Source organism: Cyclopterus lumpus, chromosome 19, assembly GCF_009769545.1.
Source record: "Cyclopterus lumpus isolate fCycLum1 chromosome 19, fCycLum1.pri, whole genome shotgun sequence".
In the NCBI taxonomy this organism is placed as follows: Eukaryota; Metazoa; Chordata; class Actinopteri; order Perciformes; family Cyclopteridae; genus Cyclopterus; species Cyclopterus lumpus.
This window is the reverse complement of record NC_046984.1, coordinates 17,105,031-17,132,391: the sequence shown is the minus strand read 5'-3', so window position 1 is coordinate 17,132,391 and position 27,361 is coordinate 17,105,031. Positions and strand designations below refer to the sequence as shown.

Below are 27,361 nucleotides of genomic sequence, written 5' to 3'. Positions count from 1 at the left end.
GGAGCGCTTTACCTCCAGAGGGGCGCTTTACCTCCAGAGGGGCGCTTTACCTCCAGAGGGCGCTCTACCTCCAGAGGGGCGCTCTACCTCCAGAGGGGCGCTTTACCACCGCTTCCTTCTTTCCTCCTTGTCGCTTCCTTCTTCCCTCCTTGCCGCTTCCTTCTTCCCTCCTTTTCGCTTCCTTCTTCCCTCCCTTCTTCCCTCCTTGCCGCTTCCTTCTTCCCTCCTTGCCGCTTCCTTCTTCCCTCCTTGTCGCTTCCTTCTTCCCTCCCTTCTTCCCTCCTTGCTGCTTCCTTATTCCCTCCTCTGCGCTTCCTCTGCGCTTCCTTCTTCCCTTCCTTCTTCCCTCCTTGCCGCTTCCTTCTTCCCTCCTCGCCGCATGGCGAGCGCATGACCTGTCCATCACCCCCCCCTCGCCACCTTTCTTTTCCCCTTTCGCCACCTCCTTTTTCCACGCTCCCCGTCTTCCCTTCCAGCTTCCCTCGCTTTACCCCTTTCCTCACCTCGGTATATATCTTCACCGCGAACTCTGTCCCCGGTCAGCCTCTCATTACTTCTACCCACCAGAATGTGGACCGGCTCCACTTCATGCGAACAGAGAACCACAACGTTCGTGTTCGGCTTGGACAGCGGCCAGAGCTCCAGAGGCTCCTCCAGCCCGTTGCACCAGCATCTCCACTTTCTGGACCAAACGCAGAGAGAGGTGACTACTTTCTTTTGAATCCAGAAGAAACTTTTTTCTTTTTTTTAGGAGACATCGACCCTTTTAAAATCCATTGTTCACAATTCATCCCATTAACCGAGTGAGATTGAAAGGTCTGGTAAGGTCCAGGTTGAGAGTATTTTAGTGAGGACTGCAGTCACCACCTTTTTTACCAGTTATCACAATTATCATTTAGTATCAAGTTATTTATTTATTATACGTATTTTGAGGCTGCTGGTAGACCGGCTCACATTCCCCGGTAGCTAATAGATCCACGGTGTTCATGTCTAAGATGCTTTCGTAACCTTGACCACACAACGTCAATGCCTGACCCAACCTGATGTCACAGAAATACCCAAAATGCATCTGGCCGACACACAAATTTAACCGTACACATAAATATGCTTTGATACGTAGTATCAACAGAGAGAAGTACTACTTAAGGCGGGCGGGTCCAATAAACAACACAACGTTCACCCCGGAGACCAGTGTTCCTGTCTCAGAGTGCTGTTGAGGGTATTGTGAAGTGACGTTAGTGACATTTTTATAATGTATTTTACTGAGTTCATTATAGTATATTTTAAGCCCAACCGTGATGTTTTTTTCCAAAAGCTAATTAAGTGTTTTTTTTTTTTTTGTTGCCTTAACTTAACGTTAAATGATGTCCATGTTGGGCCACTTCATTTTACACGATACGAGGGTTACCGTCTAGACACCACATTGTTATCTGGTGTTCGGTAGCCGGTAACTTAGCTCCAGGTATGCTAGCCTGTCTGTGTGCACCTGTAGCTTAGCACTGCTAATGTGATGCTAGCTCTGTCCGTGTTAGCTAATCTGGATTCTTGGTAGTTTAGCCCAACTAATGTTAGTCTGCCTTATCTTAGTCTGCCTTGGATCATTATGCTAGCCAATGGATGCCAACCTATGGATTGGTTGTCAATTTCTCAAATTGGCCACCATTCCTGTCGAGCCCTGGTTATGTTAGCTTAGTGTAAAATGTGCTAATTGCCCCGTTAGCTCAAATTAGTTTGATTGTCGCAATTAATTTGACGATTGTTCAAGCTCAGTAGTTGTTTGACCAACACTTTGGTACACTATTCAGTAAAGAGTGTACCGGCATCGGACGGGTGTCTGGATCGGCGGATCAGGACATAATCAATAAGCAAAATAATCATTAAAAAAACTATCTTTAAATGTTTCTACGCCGACAGCTGCAAATGATCTCAAACGTGTTACATGTCCAGTGACTCTCACATATCTCAACAGATCAATGAATGGCTGTAACCATCAGCAGAAATCATTTAATTATTCCGTCGGTGTGCTTTTATTTGCCCCGGTGACTATACCAACAAGGTATTTTCTGCTCTTGCCAAGAAATACATAACAGTGAATTAAAAAGAACATTTCAACAACAAATCAAGTCCAATGGACAGGAAGAGCTTACAGGCTACATAAAAAATAATGTTTTTTTACCGTTGTGTCTTATTTGCTTGTCCGACAATTAAAATCAACCCAACTGGGCCAAATAATTGAGTCCAGCCCCGAGTGAGCGAGTGAGAGCCAAATTGATTTAAACACTTGAAACAGCCGTAACCATTGAACCAGTGAGAATAAACAAAAGGCAAGGATGCAATTAACATTCTTAAAAAGGGTGCCCTTTCTAAGAATTACTCTACACAACAACGTCTCTGTGGCCAAACAAGCAAATCTAATAAGTTATTTATAATGACGCTCGCTTCTTGCCCGCTGTGCTCCTCCGCTTTGTTCTACTGGGAAAAGCTTTACTACTTGGTTGTGAGTTCAAAGTCATGGCAGTGCATGTTCCATGTAGACGGGACAAGAAAAAGTGAAGTGTACCCTTTGTTACGACTTTGATTTTTCCTCCGCTTGTTGCCTTTAAAGTCATAAAAGAGAAGAAGACCCTGCAAGTGAGGTCCTGGTTGTTCCGCACCTTTACGTCCCATCGAAGCGTCTGTAATGTTTTAATGATAAACAATCAAATAATGATAGAATAGTTCCCAGTGATTATCAGTTAGTATTTCTGCTTGAATGCCCATTAAATCAATAAAACGCCAGTAAAGGCCTCTGGTGGTAGAAACTTGGACTTCTAAAAGTTAAACTGCACAACTTAGAGGCAATGCTCACGTCTTATTATTGTTTTGATTCATCCCTAAGTTTTTAGGTTTCATGCATAACTCTTGTGAAGTTATTATTTATTATCCAATTAACCGTTTAAATGATTGTTAAACAATCGCTAGCTGCAGTTTGAAGTCTAGTCTATTAGCTAAAGGATCAAATCTGGATAAGTTTCATCTATGGAACCACCCGCCAAGGTCATAGTGCCTGTAAAAGGTAATGTAAATCTACTGTACGTCATCCAATCCTGATGAGTCAAGTTACAATGACAAGAAAACCTTGATTATTAATATTTCCTTTAACACAAAGACATGTCTACAAGGTCGGTCCCTCGTGGGAACCGGCACGTTGTCGTAAAGCCACATTCGTTCCCCGTGCTCCGTTTCCTTAAATTGTATAAATGTGCCGCTGAATGCACACAACATGCACGTTATTCTTATTAAGCTTTTTAGAATAACGTGCACAGATTTGTCGAGAGCCGCAACGTTCACACGTTTTAATGATTTCACGAGGACAGAAAGGCAAAGCGTCTATAAACGGATCACGATTTATACGGCGAGCATTCCTCATTAAAGTCTTCACGGTCCCGCTTTGAGGTGTTATGCTCATACGTTCACAAGGTTTCTGTTTTCATAAAGGTTAATATGCACATTAAATAAGGGCACTCGGCACTCGTTTGGAATATTTTGTACCGCGGATGAATAAGTGTGCAAGCGGAGACCGGCTAATGTGCGGATAATGTGTTGGGGGGGTGATTGGGGTGATTGAGCGAATGTGGGAAAATATCATGGAAAATATTAGCAAATCGGAAAATGTTACAGGTAGTTGGAATACGAGAGATATTGTAACAATATAATGCATTCTGAGCTTGTGATGACAAATCTTCCAGAACAACATGAAATCTCACCCTTTTCGTTCTCGTGTGCTTGACACACACACACACACACACACACACACACACACACAGACCAGTGCGTGGTGAGGATTGTTTCACTAATGAGTTGGTTTGGCTGCAGTTGAGTTATGGGCATGAGCGCATTGGTGGGACCTCACCCCAGTGCAGCCTGGGAGAGTGTACTGAGTGCACCTAACGCCGCGGGCTGCCAAGGTCCTGTTCTGGCTGATTTATGGCTCTGCAGCATGCCGACGTGCCGGAGGTGAGACGGGTTTGCAGACGGTTACCGTGACCACGAGCGGTTTGCAGGACATAGTCACTGTCATAGTCCTTTTACTTCAAGTTGAGGCTGCAATTTGAATTCAGTTCAGAAACTAAAATTACGCTGCAGCTATTATACATATTTTTCATATTTGGAGCCGGGGTGATAACTAAGAGCCACTAATGCTAGAAGATGTGCCGTCAACTCCCATCACGAAAAGGAAAACTTCATATTGTACATGTATCTTTCGATACAATGGCTAATTACTTACAATGGTTAATCACCTGACCTTGATTGGTTGATGTTAGACATTGACCTTGAACGGGCAGTGACCTTGATTGGTTGAGGTTTGGCATTGACCGTAAAAGGGCATTGACCTTGATTGGTTGAGGTAAGGCAATGACCACAAACGATGTAGGTTAGGCATCAACCTTGAATTCCTGAAGTTAGGCATTGACCTTAAAAGGGCGTTGTCCTCGATCGGTCGAGGCCAGTCATTGACCTCGATCCGTTGAGGTCAGTCATTGACCTCGATCGGTCGAGGTCAGTCATTGACCTTGATTGGTAGAATTCAGTCATTGACCTGGATCGGTTGAGGTCAGTCATTGACCTGGATCGGTCGAGGCCGGTCATTGACCTGGATCGGTCGAGGTCGCTCATTGACCTGGATCGGTCGAGGTCGCTCATTGACCTGGATCGGTCGAGGCCGGTCATTGACCTGGATCGGTCGAGGTCGCTCATTGACCTGGATCGGTCGAGGCCGGTCATTGACCTGGATCCGTCGAGGTCGGTCATTGACCTGGATCGGTCGAGGTCGCTCATTGACCTGGATCGGTCGAGGCCGGTCATTAACCTCGATCGGTCGAGGTCGGTCATTGACCTTGATTGGTAGAATTCAGTCATTGACCTGGATCGGTTGAGGTCAGTCATTGACCTGGATCGGTCGAGGTCAGTCATTGACCTGGATCGGTCGAGGTCGCTCATTGACCTGGATCGGTCGAGGTCAGTCATTGACCTGGATCGGTCGAGGTCAGTCATTGACCTGGATCGGTCGAGGTCGGTCATTGACCTGGATCGGTCGAGGTCAGTCATTGACCTGGATCGGTCGAGGTCGCTCATTGACCTGGATCGGTCGAGGTCGCTCATTGACCTGGATCGGTCGAGGTCAGTCATTGACCTGGATCGGTCGAGGTCGCTCATTGACCTGGATCGGTCGAGGTCGCTCATTGACCTGGATCGGTCGAGGTCAGTCATTGACCTGGATCGGTCGAGGTCGGTCATTGACCTGGATCGGTCGAGGCCGGTCATTGACCTGGATCCGTGGAGGTCGGTCATTGACCTCGATCCGTCGAGGTCGGTCATTGACCTCGATCCGTCGAGGTCTGTCATTGACCTCGATCCGTCGAGGTCGGTCATTGACCTGGATCCGTCGAGGTCGGTCATTGACCTCGATCCGTCGAGGTCTGTCATTGACCACGATCCGTCGAGGCCGGTCATTGACCTCGATCGGTCGAGGTCGGTCATTGACCTCGATCCGTCGAGGTCGGTCATTGACCTCGATCCGTCGAGGTCAGTCATTGACCTTGATCGGTTGAAGTTAGTCAAAACCCTCTCACGATACGGGTCCATTCATATCTTGATAACGATATACAGCACACTATAAATAAATAGTCTCAATAACCACATGGCTGTGTCGTACGGTGTATTTTCTCATTTAATAAAAAAACTTTTGTGTAAAATAATCAGATTTCCTGAGAGAGTTGAGTTTGTGTGTGCATATTAATCAATTTAGAAGACTTTCAGTAATTGTGTAACTTAGACAACACCTGACTGCATGTTAGTGTGCAAAGGCCACAGCGGAGTCAGAGAGAGACGAAGACCCACGGAGAGCAAGTCGAGGTGGAGTAAGGCGGGTGAGTAATTACCTGCAGCTGCTGCGCTTACTGTAGTTGGGGGGGGGGGGTATAAATCTGTAACCACATCAGAAATTATCCATAAAATTTACAGCTTAGGAAAACCATGTGTGTGGCTCTTTAACACTCCTTAGCCCTCCTGTTAAGTTTGTTTCTTAAGTGCAGCAATGATGTTCAGGTCAATGTGACCCCGTGCACGTTGAATCATCCAAAAGTTGTCCGAAACCAATAGATCCTAATAAATATAATTTGTACCTCATCACCATTAGTAATAATTAAATCAGTCTTTAGTGGAATGGAGTTATTCATCCCTCCTTAGATCAGAGTTCTATTTGGATAACTCACTCGTTTTCATGATGAATACATGTTAAAACTATTGTTTAGGTACGTTGGAAAAATCTAGATATAAATTGCATTAGTCTACCATAACGTGTATTTTCACCAAAATGTTATTAGCATTTTTAAACTTTTTTTTTTTTCATGGGGTGATAAATAAAGATGAGACACCTGTGCTGTTCAGGGTCATATTGACCCACTCATTCAGAATCAAGCCAAATGAGTCATAAGGATTTGTATTGAATGTAAACTTTATTTAAGTTTAAGATACATCGATTATATTATAAAAGATGACCAAAGGCCAGCGCACAGTCGTTCTCTTGGTGCAGTCGTATGTATCTGCAGAGTGTACTGTTGGGAGGACTTCTAATCAACCCTTTTGGATGTTTTATTTTTTACGCTGGTTACACAAAAAAAGATAAGCAGAAGAAGTTTTATACGTAAAAAGTATATTTCAAACTTTGAAACGGGTCAATTTAACCCACAACATAGCCGTCTTTTACGCCGCCACGGTAAAAGAGACCCGCTGGCCCAAAAAAACTACCAGCCGGCATCGCAACACTCCAAAACAGGTAAATAAAGTAGTGGAAAAAGCAATGCCCTGAGCAGCCAATCCACCACTTTAACACAAATATATAAATGCACGAATGAGGCAGAGGCTGTAAAAGAGAAAAGCAAGAACAAACTTTCCTTACCAGGACTGGAACCATTAACACATCTGAGATCAATTAATCCGTCTGACCATTCATTCACTTCTCAAAAAGGTGCTGCTGAACTCTGCGTGCACGTTGCTGCATGCGTCTGTATCGGTGTCAGAGATGTCAAATATATGTAAAAACTATCCTGCGGCTGTTACCATCAATAAAACTAAAATAAAATAACTAAATAGAAGGAGTCTCTATATGTTCGTCAATTCTCTTCACAAATATTCATCCGATCAACTTCACACTTGGTGGGTGTTTTTAATGAGGAACAAATGAAGAACAGTGTCAAATTATGAGCTCGTAAGATCTATTAATAGGTGTTATATAGACACTGGGGCTGCACGGTATGCGATATTATGTAAATTTCTTTATTGCGATATGAACAGATCCGTGCCGCCCTGCAGTGAGGGTTCAACGGGTCCACAGCCTCTGGAAGCAACAAGGTCCTCCAGGAAGCTGCAGACAGCACCCATTACGAAAAGATGTAAAGATGTATACGGTTCATCATGTCGACCTGTCGATCACCGTGTAGCTCCGCCCCTAAAGCATCCCCTGCTTTATGGTCTGTTTGACTCTAAATGACCATAATTTACTAAATGAACTTCACGCTGTATTGAAGAAGACTTGAAACTAGAGATTGAGACCAAAAACTAATGTTTACAATGTTTACTGAGGGAATACATCAAGAGAAGTAGAGTCATTTATATAGACTTCTATACAACCAGAGGAGTCGCCCCCTGGTGGTCAGGAGAGAGAATGCAGCTTTAACACATGAAGCATAGACTTCTATACAACCAGAGGAGTCGCCCCCTGGTGTTCAGGAGAGAGAATGCAGCTTTAACACATGAAGCATAGACTTCTATACAACCAGAGGAGTCGCCCCCTGGTGGTCAGGAGAGAGAATGCAGCTTTAGCACATGAAGCATAGACTTCTATACAACCAGAGGAGTCGCCCCCTGGTGGTCAGGAGAGAGATTGCAGCTTTAACACATGAAGCATATACTTCTATACAACCAGAGGAGTCGCCCCCTGGTGGTCAGGAGAGAGATTGCAGCTTTAACACATGAAGCATAGACTTCTATACAACCAGAGGAGTCGCCCCTACTTACTGTTACATCTCTGTCGATGTTATGCTGCGTTCACACCAAAAGCTTTACTCGCGTGTACTCCGACTATTTGTGGTTACTGTGTTAGCACGGCACCGGCTATGCGTCATTCGATTCATTCACGCCTTAGAGGGGGCGTGGCTTATCTCCGTGGCTTTACTTCGTGGAAACAGTTATCATTTCCGCCATCCACCACGGAAGAAATAACCACTATTTTTCTGCTTTATAATTGTTGTGGACATCCCACAAACATCGGAACATCTAACGCTCCCGTGTTTGGGTTCATAACATTAATATCATATATATATACATAACATCACCCGTAGGTTCACACAGCTTGGTGAAATTTCCCCGACTACGTCTGGATGACTGCCGCTTCCAGCGCTACTAGAGCAGCAGCAGCTAATGAGGCGAATATTTCTCTTAGCGCTATGCGTCATTTGCGAAGGCCAGCAAAAATGTGCTTTATTTGCATCCATTTGCGTCTGTGCATGGACTTTGCATGGAATCTACTACGTCATGGCGGGTGCATCGCTCGGGAAGAGCAGATTGTGACTTAATCCAGCAGTGGAAACGTGACTCTACTCGGGTTCTCAAATGAATTTAAAAAGTTTAAAAAAAGCTGATTCCACATGAACTAAAATGAATGACGCTCTCTTTACCAGGTCAGCGTTAGGGGTGTTGGGTGTAAATGTGGTTGGCTCTGTCCCTGGGATGATCCCAGTGAAAGCATTAAATGGCGTCAGTGGAACGGGAGGAGGCACTGAAGCTGTTTATTGTCACAGGTGGGGCAGAGTGTGCGATGCTGTTGAGGTTGTAGGCCCAGCTGGAGGAACCAGCAGTGTTCAGAATGAAGCCCCCATCCGGGCCGGGCCTGAGGGCCCTCTCCATGATCAAGTGGACATGTTTACATGCGACTCCTCACTGACAGAAGTTATTCACTGTTATTGTTGCTCCACTTTCTGAACGCCACTTTAAAATATGATAATAATAATAATAACCTGCATCAAAACGAGTTTAAGTACCAGATTTGGTCGCGTTACAATTTTTTTTAAACTTAAGTCTGAAGCCGGGATTTGCTTCGACAAAGTGGTGCTTTGAGCTAAATGCTAACATCAGCATGCTAACAATGACAATTCTAATATGTTTAGACATCTTAGCGTGTTAATACCAGGGGTTTCCCCTATCAGTCCGTCAGTCAACTAATTAGTAGTTTTGGTCGATTAGTAATTCTTTATGCTTTTTTTTCATGCTGAATGAGTTTCCCAAAAAAACTAATGAGCAGATCTGGTGAACACAAGACTTAAAAAGCGGCTTTGGTGCGATTCTTTGTGGTGAAAGTCAGTTTTCACAACACGAAGTTGAGCTGAGGCTGATCGTTTATTTTAAGTATTTGTTCATAATCCAAACATATTTGGCAAATCAAAATGTTGACCTGATGAAGAAAAAAAAGTTAAGAGCATCAATGTTCTTACAAATCTCCCTCCATAAATACCTGAACCGAAAGTCACAACAACGTTCTTCCGGCACGTCCATAGAAATAGAAAAGGAAGTGGAACGAGTTGCTGTGGGGACAACACACGATTTGAATGGAAATGTCCATTTTTTTTATTTATTAAATTCTGCGTGGGTTCATCTTGAGTAAATCCAGTAGTCTGAACATTTCTGCCAAACCTCATGGTGCTGCAGGAAAAAGGTCTCTAGGATTAATCAAAAATGTCATCAATCCAGTAGATATTTCAGTCTTCAGCCACTAAAGAGCTAATCAACAGATTCACCGACAGTGGAAACAACAGCTCTGGTGACAGAAAACCGTTAGCCGTCGGTTGCCATGTAGGTCAAAAGGGTCGTGGTTTTAAATCAAATGTCAAACTCTCCACCTCGTAACACGCGCAGTTACCTCTCGCTGTCATCCGGTGCAACTTTAAAAACAGAACAAGCTTTTAAAAACCCGCCGTGAACCAGGTTCACCGGTGACGCGGCGAGGGAAGCGGCCAGTGTTTACTGCGGTTTTAACTTCACTGCGCCGGCCCGGATGCTTTTCCCATCGGTGGTTTGACCCCCGAGGTTTTCAAGGGCCCCCGCCACCGGCTGCCAGACTCGGACTCGGTTTTTACCCGCCCGGGAAAGTGGCTGCAACAAGCTGGTTTCCACTCCTCCGGCTCTTCTTTCCCACAGCTGAGCATCTCGGGGCAGATCTGCGGTCCGCGGCTCGTAAATCTAAAAGGCCTTTCAGCAAAGTCTTTATTATTATTTCCTCGAGGGAAGCGTCTTCACACAGGCACCGTTTCTTGTCGTTTCCTCATCCTCTTTTCACTCCCAACGACTCAACACCCACTTCAGCGATTCCAGACGGGGAAGATATATTCCCTTTAATACTGTTTTTAACTTCGACTGGTACTCTGGAGGGTCTCGGTTCACAGAGTTTCTCTTTGTTTGCGATCCAAGCTAACGCTCGTCTCACTGCGCTCCTCGTCACATCCGACCCAACTCCTTATCCTATTTGACGTCGCGCTGCTCATCGCCCAGAACAAATAACCCATTATCTGTTTCCTGTCCCGGGTTACTTCTATTTGCCATCGCTTGTGGCAAAAAATAAAATGCAATTTTTACAATCTGATAATGAAAAGCCTGCATGAGCACAGAAGTCCACAGCGAAGAAAGGTAACATGTCCTAAAAGTGCTGACTGGAAACCGTGGAAAAACCCAAATGGCTGGAAACACTTACAAGTTCTCCTCCGCTGTTTCAAGCTACAAAATAACTCCAGAGAGGTTTCCAAAGCTTTGTAGATGTGAAAAGAAAAGGAGATTGGTGGGTGGGTGGGGGGGGGGGGAAAGCTGACCTTTACAATTTGTCTTTCTCATGCTATGTGCATTTACCTCTACATGATGAATAAATCATTCATAATGTCATCTCCAACCTTGCTTCCAACCTGTGGTCAAGCCGTTGCATCATAAGAGAAAAAGTCTGAAGATAGAGCAGCGTGAAGTTACGATGGGACGCTGGCAGTTTATCATGAAAACCACAACTATATGCAGCAGTTATCAATAAATCTAACGCCCCATTTTAACGTCACGATTATATTTGAAAGTTGTTTATATAAAGTAGGGACGTCTCTAGGACCGATACCTCTGTACAAAGTCGATAACTACCTCCAGAAAATGTGATGTTTGCATCACATTACATACATTTATTTTCCTGATGATGGTACATTGTGATAATAAATAAAAATCGACAGCAGGAGAGCTAGTTAACGTTAGCTAACGAACGAAAGGTTGCATTGTGATCCGAGGCATTAAATATTAGCATCGGGCTAAAACGTTGTGTTCAAACGTAATCTTGTAGAATTGAGTATTTGGTGAGACACATAAGGAATTAAGAACAAATTAAAAATGTTTTTACTGCATTTTAATAGAAAACAGTTGACATTGTGAATGCAATATTGGTAAAAAATATATAAATGTGCAAATGAAACAAACCGTTCTGTGGCTGAATTGGTTCAAAGCTTCTCCCGTGTGTTTCCACATGAATGATTACAGGAAGTTCATTCATTCTCTGGTCCGACAGGACTTTGGCCCCACGAGCCGACCGGGTCACTCATTCTCAAAGTGAGCGTCCGGCTCTCAGAGGGCGACGAGAGGAGGAGGAGCTCATTGGTGGTCAGATGTACAAATGTAGACCAAAAGCACCGGAACTGGATTTCACCGTTTTCGTTGCTGAACACCTCGATGAAGAACTCAAACACTTGTGGTTGTGACTGAGCTTCAGGTCTCGTTGAACTCACAACAACGCAGCTTTTCCTTGAGAGTGAAACTCTTTGTGGCGAGAGCTGAAACGATGAAGACTCTCACAAGGAAGACTCTCACGATGAATAAATGAAGACTCTCACGATGAAGATTCACAATGAAGGCTCTCACAAGGAAGACTCTCACAAGGAAGACTCTCACAAGGAAGACTCTCACGATGAAGACTCTCACGAAGAAGACTCTCACGAAGAAGACTCACAATGAAGACTCTCACAAAGAAGACTCACAATGAAGACTCTCACAAGGAAGACTCTCACAAGGAAGACTCTCACGATGAAGACTCTCACGAAGAAGACTCTCACGAAGAAGACTCACAATGAAGACTCTCACAAAGAAGACTCTCACGATGAAGACTCTCACAAGGAAGACTCTCACGATGAAGAGATGAAGACTCTCACGATGAAGACTCACAATGAAGACTCTCACGATGAAGAAATGAAGACTCACGATGAAGACTCTCACAAGGAAGACTCTCACGATGAAGACTCTCAAGATGAAGAAATGAAGACTCTCACAATGAAGATTCACAATGAAGACTCTCACGATGAAGACTCTCAAGATGAAGAAATGAAGACTCTCACGAGGAAGACTCTCACGATGAAGACTCTCACAATGAAGACTCTCACGAGGAAGACTCTCACGATGAAGACTCTCACAATGAAGACTCTCACGAGGAAGACTCTCACGATGAAGACTCACAAGGAAGACTCACAATGAAGACTCTCACAAGGAAGACTCTCACGATGAAGACTCACAAGGAAGACTCTCACGATGAAGACTCTCACAAGGAAGACTCTCACGAGGAAGACTCTCACGATGAAGACTCTCACAATGAAGACTCTCACGAGGAAGACTCTCACGATGAAGACTCTCACAATGAAGACTCTCACGAGGAAGACTCTCACGATGAAGACTCTCACAAGGAAGACTCTCACGAGGAAGACTCTCACGATGAAGACTCTCACAATGAAGACTCTCACGAGGAAGACTCTCACGATGAAGACTCTCACAATGAAGACTCTCACGAGGAAGACTCTCACGATGAAGACTCTCACAAGGAAGACTCTCACGATGAACGGGATTTGTTTAAACAAAAAAAATATATATATATATATTCATGAAGCCATTCTCTCTGTAATTTCTGAGCCGAGTGTTTTTATTGTGGTACCTAAGAGGCTGTTTACGCCGCCTGTATAAAAAGCCAGTAAACCGCACAAAGAGACAAAGGAAATTGTTACTGCGTCGGTAAGTTTCAGACATCAGCATCATAAACAGGGTTTACAAACCATTTAAACTGTGATTGAAACCAAATAGGTTAACAGAGATTTTAATCTTTTATGAATCAAATTAACGTCCTACGGCGATTACGGAGTCGGGGTTCTCATAATAATACGATTCTCACAATGCAACTTTTTATGTTCTATCTGCGATTGTCTTGTTATATATATATAGAAACATAAGGAGGAGATACACGGAGGAGCTGAAAACTGCAGCGAGAAGTGAAGATGGAAACCCGCGGGAGGGAAGGGGGTCACAGGAGAACCAGAACCAGGACTGAGAGGGGCAGACTGTCAGACCTGGCTGCAGTAAAATGAGAGGTTTTCTAAAGAGACCCTGGTGCTCAGAGACACTACCAGGTTAGTCCACAGGGGGCGCCAGAAGCAACACTTAATATGAGTTTATGAAAGACTAATTTAGGTGAACATGTCTCTGCTGTCTATTATCGAATAAAACTGCTACTTTCAGAAGCTTCCTGTCTTTGTAGGGGAGTCTGTATGCAGCCTGTGTGTGTGTGTGTGGTGAACATGAAGGCACTGTGTGTGTGTGTATTGGGAACATGAAGTGTGTGTGTGTGTGTGTGGTGAACATGAAGGCACTGTGTGTGTTTGTATTGGGAACATGAAGGCAGTGTGTGCGTGTGTGTGTGTGGTGAACATGAAGGCAGCGTGTGTGTGTTGGGAACATGAAGTGTGTGTGTGTGTGTGTGTGTGTGTGTGTGTGGTGAACATGAAGGCACTGTGTGTGTTTGTATTGGGAACATGAAGGCAGTGTGTGCGTGTGTGTGTTGGGAACATGAAGGGTGTGTGTGTGTGTGTGTGGTGAACATGAAGGCAGCGTGTGTGTGTTGGGAACATGAAGGGTGTGTGTGTGTGTGTGTGTGTGTTGGGAACATGAAGGGTGTGTGTGTGTGTGTGTGTGTTGGGAACATGAAGGGTGTGTGTGTGTGTGTGTGTGTGTGAAGGCAGCGCGGCATACCTGGTGGACAGCAGCTGTTTAACAGCCGACCGGCTTCCGACTGCAAAGCTGTTTGTTTGCTTGTTCTGCGTTTTAGGAAAAAAATACACACTCATTTAATGTCGACCACACAAACCCTCCTAACGCGGGAAAACACACACTACACGCATGCAATCGCACACACACACACACACGCTGCACAGATGGGAACGAGGTGGACGCACGCAAACACAACACATGCTCATGCACGCACAGGAAACAAATGTGGGAGAGGGTCACGGATTTACCACCAGGGCTTCCTGCCCCCCCCCCCCCCCTCGGTCTAAACATAGTGCCGCTCCCGACAGGTGTGAACAGAACACAGAACCATGAGGAACATTTCAGTTTGCTTCTGAACATTTTAAAAAGAGCTGTGAAGGATTTAGTAATGTGAGCCGGGTCATTTATTTCTCTGCCGGTTTTAATCCCATTTATTTACATACATTTTGGTATTTAATGCACCAACCCGACTGGCTCTAGGGGCTTCAGGTAAGTCAGAACTGGGTTCTGTAGGTATTGGGCCCAGCGTTGGGATAAAGATCCTTTGATTTTAGATTTTTTTTTTATTTAGCAGCATCATTTCTTTCATCTTTGCCTTTTTTCATAGAAAATGGCCAATGTGTCTGCAGTTCACACCCTGAAATCTTTCTGGCCTCTTTAATTTTCCGTGCCTTTGGCCTTGTGTCTTGAGCATCGTGTTCATGTATTGAATTGAATTGAATTTTTTTGTGGATCATTTTTATTGGGAACAAATAATTTTATTTTTCCTGGAAACGAGGTGATTCGTTATGGGTCCACTTTTTTGCGTTCTTTTTTGTTGTTGTTGCCGAGACCCGTTAATAACCCACCACAAGGAACACTGGAACACTTTGCGTGCACACAGACACAAACAGACGCACATTTGTTCACTTTTAAAAAATGCACCTGGGTTCATAAACGTAAAAAAGAAAAAACTGGCCGCTTTTTCACAGACGTGCTCTTAGACACCCAGAGGAATTTACTTTACCCCCCCCCACCCCCACACACCGTGCTCCGACTAGAAAAGTAAAAGCATTGAGTCATTTCTTATGCCTCGCACTCTTAGTCAAGGTGTCAAATAGCTTGCATAATTCTCCTGATTAAATAAATGGCGTCTCTCTCCGTGACTACAGGAGTTTGGTGCTCAGTCGGACATTTTGGTCCAAAGTGAGATCTTTGCAAACACAGTCATGAGACTAGGTTCAGTCTTTTATGGTCCCCAGAGGTTACACCTCATGGACTCTGGAGATTACGTCCACATTTGCACTTGTTTATCGCTTCAGTTCTGTCGGAACTCCCATTAGCCGACAGGCTCGATGAGTTACGGCCTGAAATGTCCTAAAATGGCCACCGTACTTTTGATTTCGGGAACCACACACAGCTGTCCAGCCACACTTTACATTTTAGCCGCACAATTGGCAAAAATATAGAGAGTTGTTTCTCCGTTTAAGCCAAACGTTGGTCCCGAAACAGATATTCATGGTCCCCATGGGATGAATCCTCATGACTTTGGTGATCCCACGACAAAAAAGTATTTATTTAGGTTTAGGAGAGAACATCATGGTCAAATGAGTACAATAATTATGGAAACAACGTAAGAGTGAAAACCCTTTAGAAGAAGAAGAAAGAATACCTTTTGGGACACCGGTCTCGAACGCTGGTCTCCTGGGTGCAAGTCCTGTGTGATCCGTCCGCCATAAGGTACAGTATCAGTACAGACCACATGGTCTACAGAGGACATGCATAGAAAGCAAGAACGGCCATTATGGAAAAAGATATACGAGTCGCACACCGACTGGTCAACAAGTTCTGCAGGTATGAGATGTTCCTTACGGCCTCGTGGTGTTACTACACTGGCTGCTTTTCTTTTGTCCCTAACAATAAGACTTTCTTTTAAAAAGCCCCATCTGAGAGACATCTTCCTCTATTTCAGATTCTCTTTTTCCACCCTCGGCATCCTCGTACCTTCGGTGTCGGTAACACCTCTAGACACCATTCACACCATTCGGACAATGAACAACCAGCAGGATGGGGAGAAAAAAAAGGTCACGTTGCCCCGGCGGCAGGGCCCCGTTTCCATCGTCCCAGATCTATTCGTGGGTCCGTCAGAAAGACGCCCCTCGTGGTATCACGACAGGTGTTTCTCCACTCGGACGGTCCATAAATGTCCACGTTTGAAACCCGAGTCGGGGCTTTTTCTTTTTTTGCTCGGGACAATGAATGGAGTTCGGTTGCAAAGAGCAGTTATTAAGTGAGTCGGGCTTTCTGAAGAGCTCGAGGCTGGGAACAAGGGATTCATGGTCGCGTCTTTTGTTCACCAATTAGTCGTGACGAATTGAAGCTGTAAACGCGTATAACTAAACTCAGAATATCAAGAATGACGATTGGTTTGTTCTATTGGTTTGACAAATGAAAACGCCCTTCGCGGTTCTCTATGAAGATGACGTTTACAAACACTTCTCAAAGATATTTGGTTTCACCCGTCGCATCACATTTTTTACACGACTGAAGACGAGTAACAGAGGCAGAAGGTGACGGTCGACGTTTGGTTCTGAGACTTATTGAAACATCCTGAAGGTTGGGGACGCCATTTGGGTTGTTTATGCTTATGCATTGAAAAGAAGTTGAGAATGTTCGGTGGCCCACTGGTGTGATTGGCCAAATGTTGGAGTCCCTTCCCTCCCAAGATAAACTATCATTCGTATCTTAACAATAATTCAAGCTCATCAACTTAATCGTTTTGAACCAGGATCAAGAACTTGTGATCAATTAAATACATTTTCTATTTCTATTATTAAGCTATTGGATTGGCGTACGAAGACATTTACTACTGTGCAAATGGTGTAAACTAAAAGTTTGCTATCACAAAGCACTGAGTGCCATCACGCACCAACAAACACCTGCATTTACGTACGCTCCCTCACAACACACACACACAGACACACGTATTCACACTGACCTGCTCAGACGGACCAACACTCACCTGTCTGTCTGACGCCATGTGATGCTGAAGGGAGGTGTTAATCTTTAGTTAAATGGGCCGGCTCATTCCTTTCAGGTGACTGTTGTGCCGCTGTGCAGCTCCTCGGACAGCTCTTTCCACTCAGGTGCGACTGGTTCGGCATTTATTTCCTACAAAACGACAAAAAAAGAAGGTAGGAATCCATCTGTGACGTCTATTGTTTGTTACACTTTGCAGGAATCGCAGCGTCAGACTGTTGAATTCATATATATATGTATATATATATAATGTCTGTATGAGACATTGTGGCCTTATGCAAGTATTTAGGTACTAAAAACCTGCCCATTTTATTTAAATGCACTGGAATATAATTGCATGTTCTAAAGAATACTGCAGAATAAATAATAAAAACCACCAAAAGCAAACGGGACCTTGAAATGATTCGTTTTCTGGGCGTTTGAAGGCTGAGTGAAGCTGGTGGTCAGCGGAACAATCGGTAATCCGAGCCGCGGCATCAAGAGCGGTAATCCAATGCCCGAATGGTTAAAAAGCTAAACAAGATGTGGTCAGGGTGATAAGTAATGTTTGCAATCGTGTTACGCAACGATGAAATCTGATCTAATTCAGAGTCATGCGAGAGAGAGAAAGGTGAATATTGCACGTATAGAAAACAGCCACCATAGAATAATGCGTCTGATTGTGTCCGAAATAATTAGATTTATGAAAGTGTGTTGTGCAAAGAAGACGTGACACAACAGGACCGTTTCATGAATATCAGACTATTGAGCTTTTTATCAATGAGCATTTTGGTTTTCAAGAAAAATCTGCTTTTGTTTGCTGACATTGAAAATATAGTTTTTAGTTTTCGTTAGTAGGCATTTTTAGTTGTCTCGTATTTTGAGTAATTAATATAACAAATATTTTAAAATTTTGGGGGAGCATGTTTTTTTTATGTTTGCTGTTTTTGTTTTCCATTTATTATGTTAAAAAGAGGTTGCCACCAATGGCAATCAGAAGCCAAAAATTGGTAACCAATGACAACCTGGAAACCCTTACTGTTGACCCCTGAATAGAGACTGAATGACAGACTGTATTATAAGAAGTGGACGTAGTCATTGGTTTGTGGAAGTTATGAAGACGAGAGTTACACATTTTGTCCAACATTTTTAATTAACTTTCATAAAGTGAAAACAAACTGTGAAAGGAATAAAGTTGTAAGACTTTAAGAACGTAGCATAGACTTCTATACAACCAGAGGAGTCTCCCCCTGGTGGTCAGTAGAGAGAATGCAGCTTTAACACATGAAGCATAGACTTCTATACAACCAGAGGAGTCGCCCCCTGATGGTCAGGAGAGAGAATGCAGCTTTAACACATGAAGCATAGACTTCTATACAACCAGAGGAGTCGACCCCTGGTGGTCAGGAGAGAGAATACAGCTTTAACACATGAAGCATATACTTCTATACAACCAGAGGAGTCGCCCCCTGAACTGAATGCACAGTATAAATGTCTGAGAGGTTAAATCCTGCATCTGGTCTCAAGCTCTTCAAAAGCATCATCAAGCTTTTTCTGATGCAGCAAACTAAAACCAAACACTTTGGTGCTCCGGTCCACTTGGCACTTTGAAGTTTGGATAAACCATTAACCTCCCGATACAAATCACGACTCGACCGTGTAGAAACATCTCATCGAGTCTCCGCCCTCTGGCATGGGGAGAACTTCCAGTACAGATCAACGTCGACAGGCTTGACCCTGGTTCCTAGAAAAGAGGTCTCTACCCGGCTGCCAAACGGTCCACTCGACAAGCGAGTGAGCGGTTATGCGACTTGTTAAGATGGAAATATTCATGCAGCAGGGTTTTTTTTGAAGGTCATTAGAGGTGTCAGAACGCTCCGGGGCTGAGCTAAGACTAGCCACCCGTGTACACGGTTCTGTCCCAGTGAACCACAGATGGGTGGCACAATGTCATTTGCAGTAAGTGAGCGTGTAATGGAGTTGTAAGTGCCCCGAGCCGGAGAGGAAACGAGCCAATTGCTTAAGTTGTTTCCAGAGTTCATCTCTTTTCGGTTGTCCGCGGGGTGGACGACGACGGGGGCCTTTTCGTCTGACTTCAGAACACTGAAAGCCGCTCTTGTTATTGTGGGGAAAACGAGAAGAAAAAAAATACAAAAAACCTCAAACCTCCGTTCGCGGAAACGTGCAGTGGAAACTTTATTCCAAAGGTCAGGCTGTGTTGTGAGCTGTAAGGGTTGTTCTTGGTGGACGTCTTGTTTTGTACACAGAGCCGCTTGTTTCAGGTCATAAGCCTCCACGAACGGGCTGAGTGAAAACAGCTCGACCTAGTGGGTCAACACAGAGACCCATCCGGGCTCAGCGGGTGAAGCCACAGTAAAGCCGCGGTAAACAAATACTAATAACTTCATTAGCGCAGCTTTTCAATGCTCGGCTCAAAAGAAAGGATTATTATTACAGTAGAGTACAGTATATTTTAGTCCCTTAAAAGTGGTGGAAATTCCTCCTGTGAATCTTGAACCATTTAAAAAAAAAAAAACATTCAGTGTTGATTAAAAACTCTTTTCATGGCCCAGGACTCCAGATGCTATTATGGGTCTAAATCACTCCGGCAACGGTTACGTCACTTTAAAAATGTTTAGAATTAATAGTGGATTAAATTGTGTCTTGAGTTTATTAGCTGACCACATGCAACAAGATGGGAGTATTTGAATTTCACTCGTATGCCCGTGTTCAGACACTTGAGGAGCTCAGACTTCACTTGTTTATTCATTTATTTTAATTTCTCTGTTAAGAGTCCTTAATGTGTGCCGGTAGTCCACCGCGCCACGAGATGAAATCACAGCGGAATTACTGCATTCTGAAAAAACTTCTAAATATTTACTCTATTTTGCATTTAATTGTATTAACGTATTTGAAAATAAACTAATTGATCTACTAATTCTATGTTTCTGTCTTGATATTTCACGTGTTAATTTGTAAAAAAAAAAAAAAAAAAGAAGAAAAATGTCGCTATCAATTAACCAGGCGATTATTTTCTCAATTAACAAATGAATTACTTGGTTAATAACATGTCGTAACATGGTTCTCTCTGGTGCCATTGTTTGCTTTGTCCTTTCTGGGCTGCCGTAGCAACACGGCAATGCAACGTTCACGCAAAACTACAAAAAGTCAACATTGTGCTAGAGCCGGAGAAAAAGTCAAGAGGATCAACAATATCATGAGGATCAACAACATCATGAGGATCCATCCTCTGAGGATCAACAACATCATGAGGATCAACAACATCATGAGGATCCATCCTCTGAGGATCAACAACATCATGAGGATCCATCCTCTGAGGATCAACAACATCATGAGGATCCATCCTCTGAGGATCAACAACATCATGAGGATCCATCCTCTGAGGATCAACAACATCATGAGGATCAACAACATCATGAGGATCCATCCTCTGAGGATCAACAACATCATGAGGATCAACAACATCATGAGGATCCATCCTCTGAGGATCAACAACATCATGAGGATCCATCCTCTGAGGATCAACAACATCATGAGGATCAACAACATCATGAGGATCCATCCTCTGAGGATCAACTACATCATGAGGATACATCCTCTGAGGATCAACAACATCATGAGGATCCATCCTCTGAGGATCAACAACATCATGAGGATCAACAACATCATGAGGATACATCCTCTGAGGATCAACAACATCATGAGGATCAACAACATCATGAGGATCCATCCTCTGAGGATCAACAACATCATGAGGATCCATCCTCTGAGGATCAACAACATCATGAGGATCAACAACATCATGAGGATACATCCTCTGAGGATCAACAACATCATGAGGATCCATCCTCTGAGGATCAACAACATCATGAGGATCAACAACATCATGAGGATCCATCCTCTGAGGATCAACAACATCATGAGGATCAACAACATCATGAGGATCCATCCTCTGAGGATCAACAACATCATGAGGATCAACAACATCATGAGGATCCATCCTCTGAGGATCAACAACATCATGAGGATCCATCCTCTGAGGATCAACAACATCATGAGGATCCATCCTCTGAGGATCAACAACATCATGAGGATCAACAACATCATGAGGATCCATCCTCTGAGGATCAACAACATCATGAGGATCCATCCTCTGAGGATCAACAACATCATGAGGATCAACAACATCATGAGGATCCATCCTCTGAGGATCGACAACATCATGAGGATACATCCTCTGAGGATCAACAACATCATGAGGATCCATCCTCTGAGGATCAACAACATCATGAGGATCCATCCTCTGAGGATCAACAACATCATGAGGATCCATCCTCTGAGGATCAACAACATCATGAGGATCCATCTTCTGAGGATCAATATTTGTGCCAAATGTTATGGCAATTCATCCAGTAGTTGTTGAGATATTTCAGTCTGGACCCAAGTGCAGCACCAAAAGGAAAATTACTTTTAACAGCGATACAAAAATGCTAAATACACGCCTGGGAATATTATATGTCTCGGGCTTTTATTGTGAAAGGTAGGAGTGGCATGTGCTGCCTTTGTCAAGGTTGAAGGGAGCAATAAAATGTAGTAGGTGGAACTAAACCTCTTCCGGCACAACCTGATAGGATGATGCATTTATTAAAATCGTCTTTGTCTTTAATCTTCTACAAAGTGAGTTCTGCAGGTCGGCTTCAGGCCGACGGCCTCTGAACGCCGCACCCGCTCGGCGTCTCTTTGGCTTTCCAGAAGGACGATTGAGTTTTTTTTCCTCCCTTCGTCCACGTCCGGGGCAGTTAGGAAGGGATTATGGGAAGCTAATACGACGCTATGTCTACGACCTCATGGCGTGAGCTCCACAGTCTTGGCAGTGGGCGACGCTCGCCGCCGCCAGCAGAAAGTGGATTCTGTGACCGGAGCCCAGTTCACTCAGTCAGATAGCGGTGATTCAACCCCCATTTGTTTTGGGCGTAGAGGATGCTCTCAGTGGTTTGGCTGCGATTGATCCTTCCTCCGCTCCGTGATCGCACCGTGACACTATTCCAGTTTCCACATCCCCCCCCCCCCCCCCCCCCCCGTCCTGTTAACCGTAGAACCAGTTCAGTCCTGTGGTGCTTCCTATCCTGGAACCTCTGACAGTTCTCTGACCTCCACCCAGAAGAGAAAAGCAGGTCTTGGGCCATTGCTTTGGACAACAGCAAACCGTTGTGTGTTTACAGAGAGTGAAACGTGACTTATCGACTGTGGCACGGCAACAGGCCTCCTCGCCACTACGCACACTTTTTGTTTAAATGCAATTGCATTACAAAATGCTTTTAAGTCCCCGCACAGTAGAAACATTACTTTTAATGTGTTTATTCTATCATGGCCTTTGCCCAAAGGGAATTTGTTTTGGTTTTTTTTAAACATTCGCAGAGATATTTCTAAAGCTGCTGCTACGAGCCGCTTCTTACGTGTCCTTGGTTTATTGCACAAGAACAGGTTTTTGTATGCCCCCCCCCCCCCCCCCATTGTGATTAAAAGTATTGAGGCTGGAAAAAAATAGCCAGGAAAAAGAAAACCATACATGGGTCAACTTCAATAAATAGACCTCCAGATAAATCAAAGCAATACAAAAGAAAAACGTGAATGAAAGAATGACGCATGACGGAAAAAGAAATCTAAAACTAAAAACAAGCAACACGATGATTACTGTTCAAAGTGCCGCTCATTATGTATTTATATTAGATGCTACAGGAGGGAGAGGTTGGAGGATTCCAGTGTTTCTGATACATGGAAGACTCAGCGGCCGGTTGTTTCCTCCGGAAATAGTGTCCGAAAAAAAAGAAAGAGTCGGAAAATGGGCAAGACGGGGTGGTTTAGAGTAATGTCTGTTTTCTGCATCAGAGCAACGTGGAAACTCTTTGGGAGAATTCTGAATGGTCTTTGTAGACGTTGTCGCTTCAAAACAATCTGTAATTAAAACAGATATCTGTTGACTGACTTTATATTGTCACGTTTATCAAGATTTGTTTTAGTTGTACTGCGATTTTTAAGCTTCTTTTCCAAATATCTTCAATCTTAGGCTTCATTTTGCTTTCACAGGAAAATTATTTAAAAAAAATATATACACAGGTATATGTGTGTATAAGAAATGGGTATTTCTACTCTGAATTCTCTATTACATTTTTTTTTATAATAGACTCTAAATTGGTGCAGAAGTTGACAAAATGTGTTTTTTTCTGTGATGCAATAGTAGACCTTCATGGCCTTCACCGCTCTAATGACCTTCATGAACCGCTCTAATGACCTTCATGACCATCCATCATTTGGCTCAGTTTGACTGCAAATCGATCGACGACTCTCAGTCCAAATTGTTATACGTTAGAAATTTGGGACTCTGATCGGGGATCGATTTGGGTTGCGATGTAAATGCGGTTGATTGGTCATTGATTCCACAGAATAAGATACACCCATAGATACATTTGGATACAAGAAAAGGTTCTTAGTAAAACCTTTTGCAGCCGAAGTCGTCAAAAATACGCGCAACGACTTCTAAATGTGCTTTGCTATCTTCCCCTACAGGCTCTGGAAGATGGATAAACAATATATAACAGTGAGCCCCACCGACGACGTCGACGTTAAGACCGAGAATGAACCTCAACCGAAGAAATACCGCTACGTACGCAAAGAGGGCAACTGCAACGTGGTGTTCCGCCGCGTTCCCGAGGAGTGGCTGCTGTTCGTGACGGACATCTTCACCACCTTGGTGGAGATCAGGTGGAGGGTGATGTTCCTGATCTTCGCCCTGTCTTACATCCTGTCTTGGCTTTTTTTCGGCATCCTCTACTGGGTGATCGCTCTGGCTCACGGTGACCACAGAAACACGAGTGACCCCTGCATGTACGAGGTGCGCAGCTTCACAGCTGCTTTCCTCTTCTCCCTCGAAACCCAAACGACCATCGGCTACGGTTACCGAGGGATGTCCGAGAACTGCATGATCGCCATCATCGTTGTCACCGTGCAAGATGTCATCAGCTGCTTCATTGACACGTTCGTCATCGGAATTGTTGTTGCCAAAATGGCCTCGGCCAGGAAGAGGGCGCAGACGGTGGGCTTCAGCAACTGCGCCATCATAAATCTCCGCGACAACTACCTGTGTCTTTCCTGGAGGGTCGGGGACTTCCGCAGGCACCACCTGGTGGAGGGGACGGCTCGCGCTCAGATCGTCCGCTCCACGGTGCACGCCACGGGGAAAATGGACGTGACATTCGAAGACCTGGTCATCCAGCAGAGAGACATCACCCTGGTCACACCCACCACCATCTTCCACAGGATCGAACTAGGCAGCCCGCTGTACAATATGAGCTTGAAGGATCTGCGGAAAGCAGACTTTGAGCTGGTGGTGTCGTTCACCTACACGGACGACTCCTCCGGTATGCTGCACCAGACCCGCACCTCGTACACTCCGGCCGAAATCCTCTGGGGTCAGCTGTTCCAGGAGATGATCAGGGTCAGCAGGAGGAACTACGGGGTGGATTACAGTTTGTTCAATCACACCGCCAAGGTGCTGGTGCCCGAGGTCAGCGCTGAGGAGTACGAACACAAGAAGCAGTGGCGGCCATCTCCCCGGCATTCCCCGCGACTTTCACCCAGATCTTCGCCGCGCCCCTCCCTAAGGTCACAGCAGCGAAATCATCATGAAAAGCTTCTGAAACCCCCAACGGTAACGGTGGAACTCGTGAACGATAGTCCCCCCGAACCAACTGTTTCGACATCTCAGGAAGACGATCAACATCAAGACAGGTTGACTCTGCCCAATGACCTCACAAATATAGAAATATAAAAGCAGAACCATGATGTTTGAGGCCGCCGTTTATTAAGACACTGTGTTAATTGTCCATCTTTTCAAAGAAGCGACTGCTAAAGAAGAATATTGAGGATGCTACTGAATATCATTTACTGGAAGAAAGAAAAAAAAAAGGGTTCTGGTATCTGTTTCTTAGCATGTGATAAAAAAAAGTGACACTTCAGCTGGAATCTGTCTTTTGAGTATCAAAGACTGAACCCTTGGAGGCTTGAAAGATGGCGCCTGGCCCAATGAGAGCCGCTCATCCAGAACGTAGGTGGCATGTAGGCTATTCAAGGCAGGTTCCTTAGCCGTGGTTTTTAAAAACAGTACAGGCTTTACACTATGTGTAGCCAGCTAGCAAGAGTGCTAACCACAATTAGCCTACCAATGACTTACGCTGTCTTGTGGCCATCGCCTTGCAGATCATAGCGGTCCCTCGAACATCTCCTAGCCCTCCATTAAAAAGCTCCACCTTCAAGTGCTAAAGACGGAAGGATTGGCAAAAGTTTTACAAACATTAAACTTCCATAGTTTCCCAATACGAAGAGTCCACGGCCACACCAGTTTTTAACACGCTCACAATGGCAAAGCTAGCATGTTGCTATTTAGCAGATCTATTGTTTACCTTGTTTGCCCTCTTAGTTTAGCTTGTTGGCGTGCTAACATTAACAGATTTGAGACGTGTAAACGGATATTTTGAGCGATGAGACATTTTTTACAGCCACATTTCAAGCCTCCGGGTACTCAGTACTTTGCACACAGAATATAAATACTTGGTGGATGACATCACAGTACGAAACCTATAAAGTACAGAGGCTCGCCATTTGAAATATAGACACCGTTTAATGAATTTTATTATTTATAGGGTAATTGTAATATTCAGATTACGGTGATTGTGAATTTGAGGGGAAGCAAGACAAAAATAATATTTAAGTGTATTTCTGTTTTTTTTAACTTTATATCGTACTCGTGGGGAAATGGTTTCATCAACTGTGTTTTCCAAATTCAAAAATGAACTTTAAATCTCGATCTTTAAGGCAACGTGGATGACAAAGTCCTTAAAATGACTCGGTAGCATTCTGCTGAGGAAGCTCATGTAACACAATCAGAAAGCTCCAGAACAGTTACTAAATGGACCGTGTGGTGGGATTTTCTTGTCAACTGTTTATATAAAAAAAAATATTGTGTAAAAATAAATGATGTGAAAGGAAAGGATTGATTTACTTGTTTAAAAAGAAGGTTCCTACATTTTCATTCCTTCATTTGATGTGACTTCTACTCACTATCACTAAAGTTTAAAGTTTAGATTGTAAAACGGGAAATATATATCGACATGATATCAAAAATTAATTCAAAATACCAATAATTAACCCTACAAAGATTTTGCAATATATCGATATCGAGGTATTTGTTAGAATATTTTGTGATGTTTTATTCATAGGGGCGACTAATGTACTTTATTGTGAGTAAAATCAAGACATGTGACAAACATGTAAATGTTATTGTTTGTGGTGAAGGATTTCCATTTGTTTAGTAATTACCAGGAGGTCAAGCAATTCTAAACCGGTTCACTGGTGAACTTTATTGACTTGTATATATATTATTAACTTGAATATCTTATGAACAAAAGACTATGATGATCTGTTGTTGTCTAATGTTTATTTTTCAGCATTTAGCATAGATTTGAAAGAACATCATAACAATATTGCTCATAAGACAATACCAGTGTCAACAATTTAAATAAAGTGATGTTTAAATGTCTGGTCTGTGTCTTCACTTCCTCTGACACTCGTCTTCCCCGAGGTGCATCATGGTTCTTGTCGAGGAACAAAAGCTCGGGTCGGGTCGGTCACTTTGATGTCAAGTAACCAGACATGTAAAAATAACCAGAAGCTTCTTCAGAACGTGCTGCTTTGATTTGCATGTTTAATCCAGTTAAAACTACCAAAATATATCAATCATACGCTTGTGAGACCATCAGGTGTGAGACCAGGACAGTGATGATGCCCTTATTATTATTATATCTATCTTTCTATTCGCCAATTCTAACCGGCTTCTGACCAGCGCACAGACTCGTTATGGTCTTTTAAATATGTGAGCTAGTCGAACCGTTAACCATCACATTGTAAATAAAATTTCATTGACGATGTTTTTCCTCCAGTATCCAGTAGAACGTGTGAGTCACGTTAGCTGGTAACGTTAGCTAGTAAAATGTAGTGTTGGTGATAAACTAGAATAAATCAATGAATATAAAATAGATATTAGAGATGAATTATGAGCTGTTTAAACAAACTACATCATTAAAACTACTATGACAAGATGTGACGAGGATGATATGAATCATCAATTATCCAAAAGTAAAAACGTGATAAT

The 27,361-nt window shown here is 43.7% G+C and overlaps 1 protein-coding gene across 1 annotated transcript; it reads left to right on the top strand.

Annotated features, from left to right (window-relative positions):
• Window positions 1-17,235: 17,235 nt before the first annotated feature.
• LOC117748700 (inward rectifier potassium channel 16-like) lies at window positions 17,236-26,715 on the top strand. Its single transcript, XM_034558709.1, has 2 exons — window positions 17,236-17,309; window positions 23,722-26,715. The coding sequence occupies exon 2, from the start codon at window positions 23,732-23,734 to the stop codon at window positions 24,980-24,982; it is 1,251 nt and encodes a 416-aa protein (XP_034414600.1). The 5' UTR covers window positions 17,236-17,309; window positions 23,722-23,731; the 3' UTR covers window positions 24,983-26,715.
• Window positions 26,716-27,361: the final 646 nt, after the last annotated feature.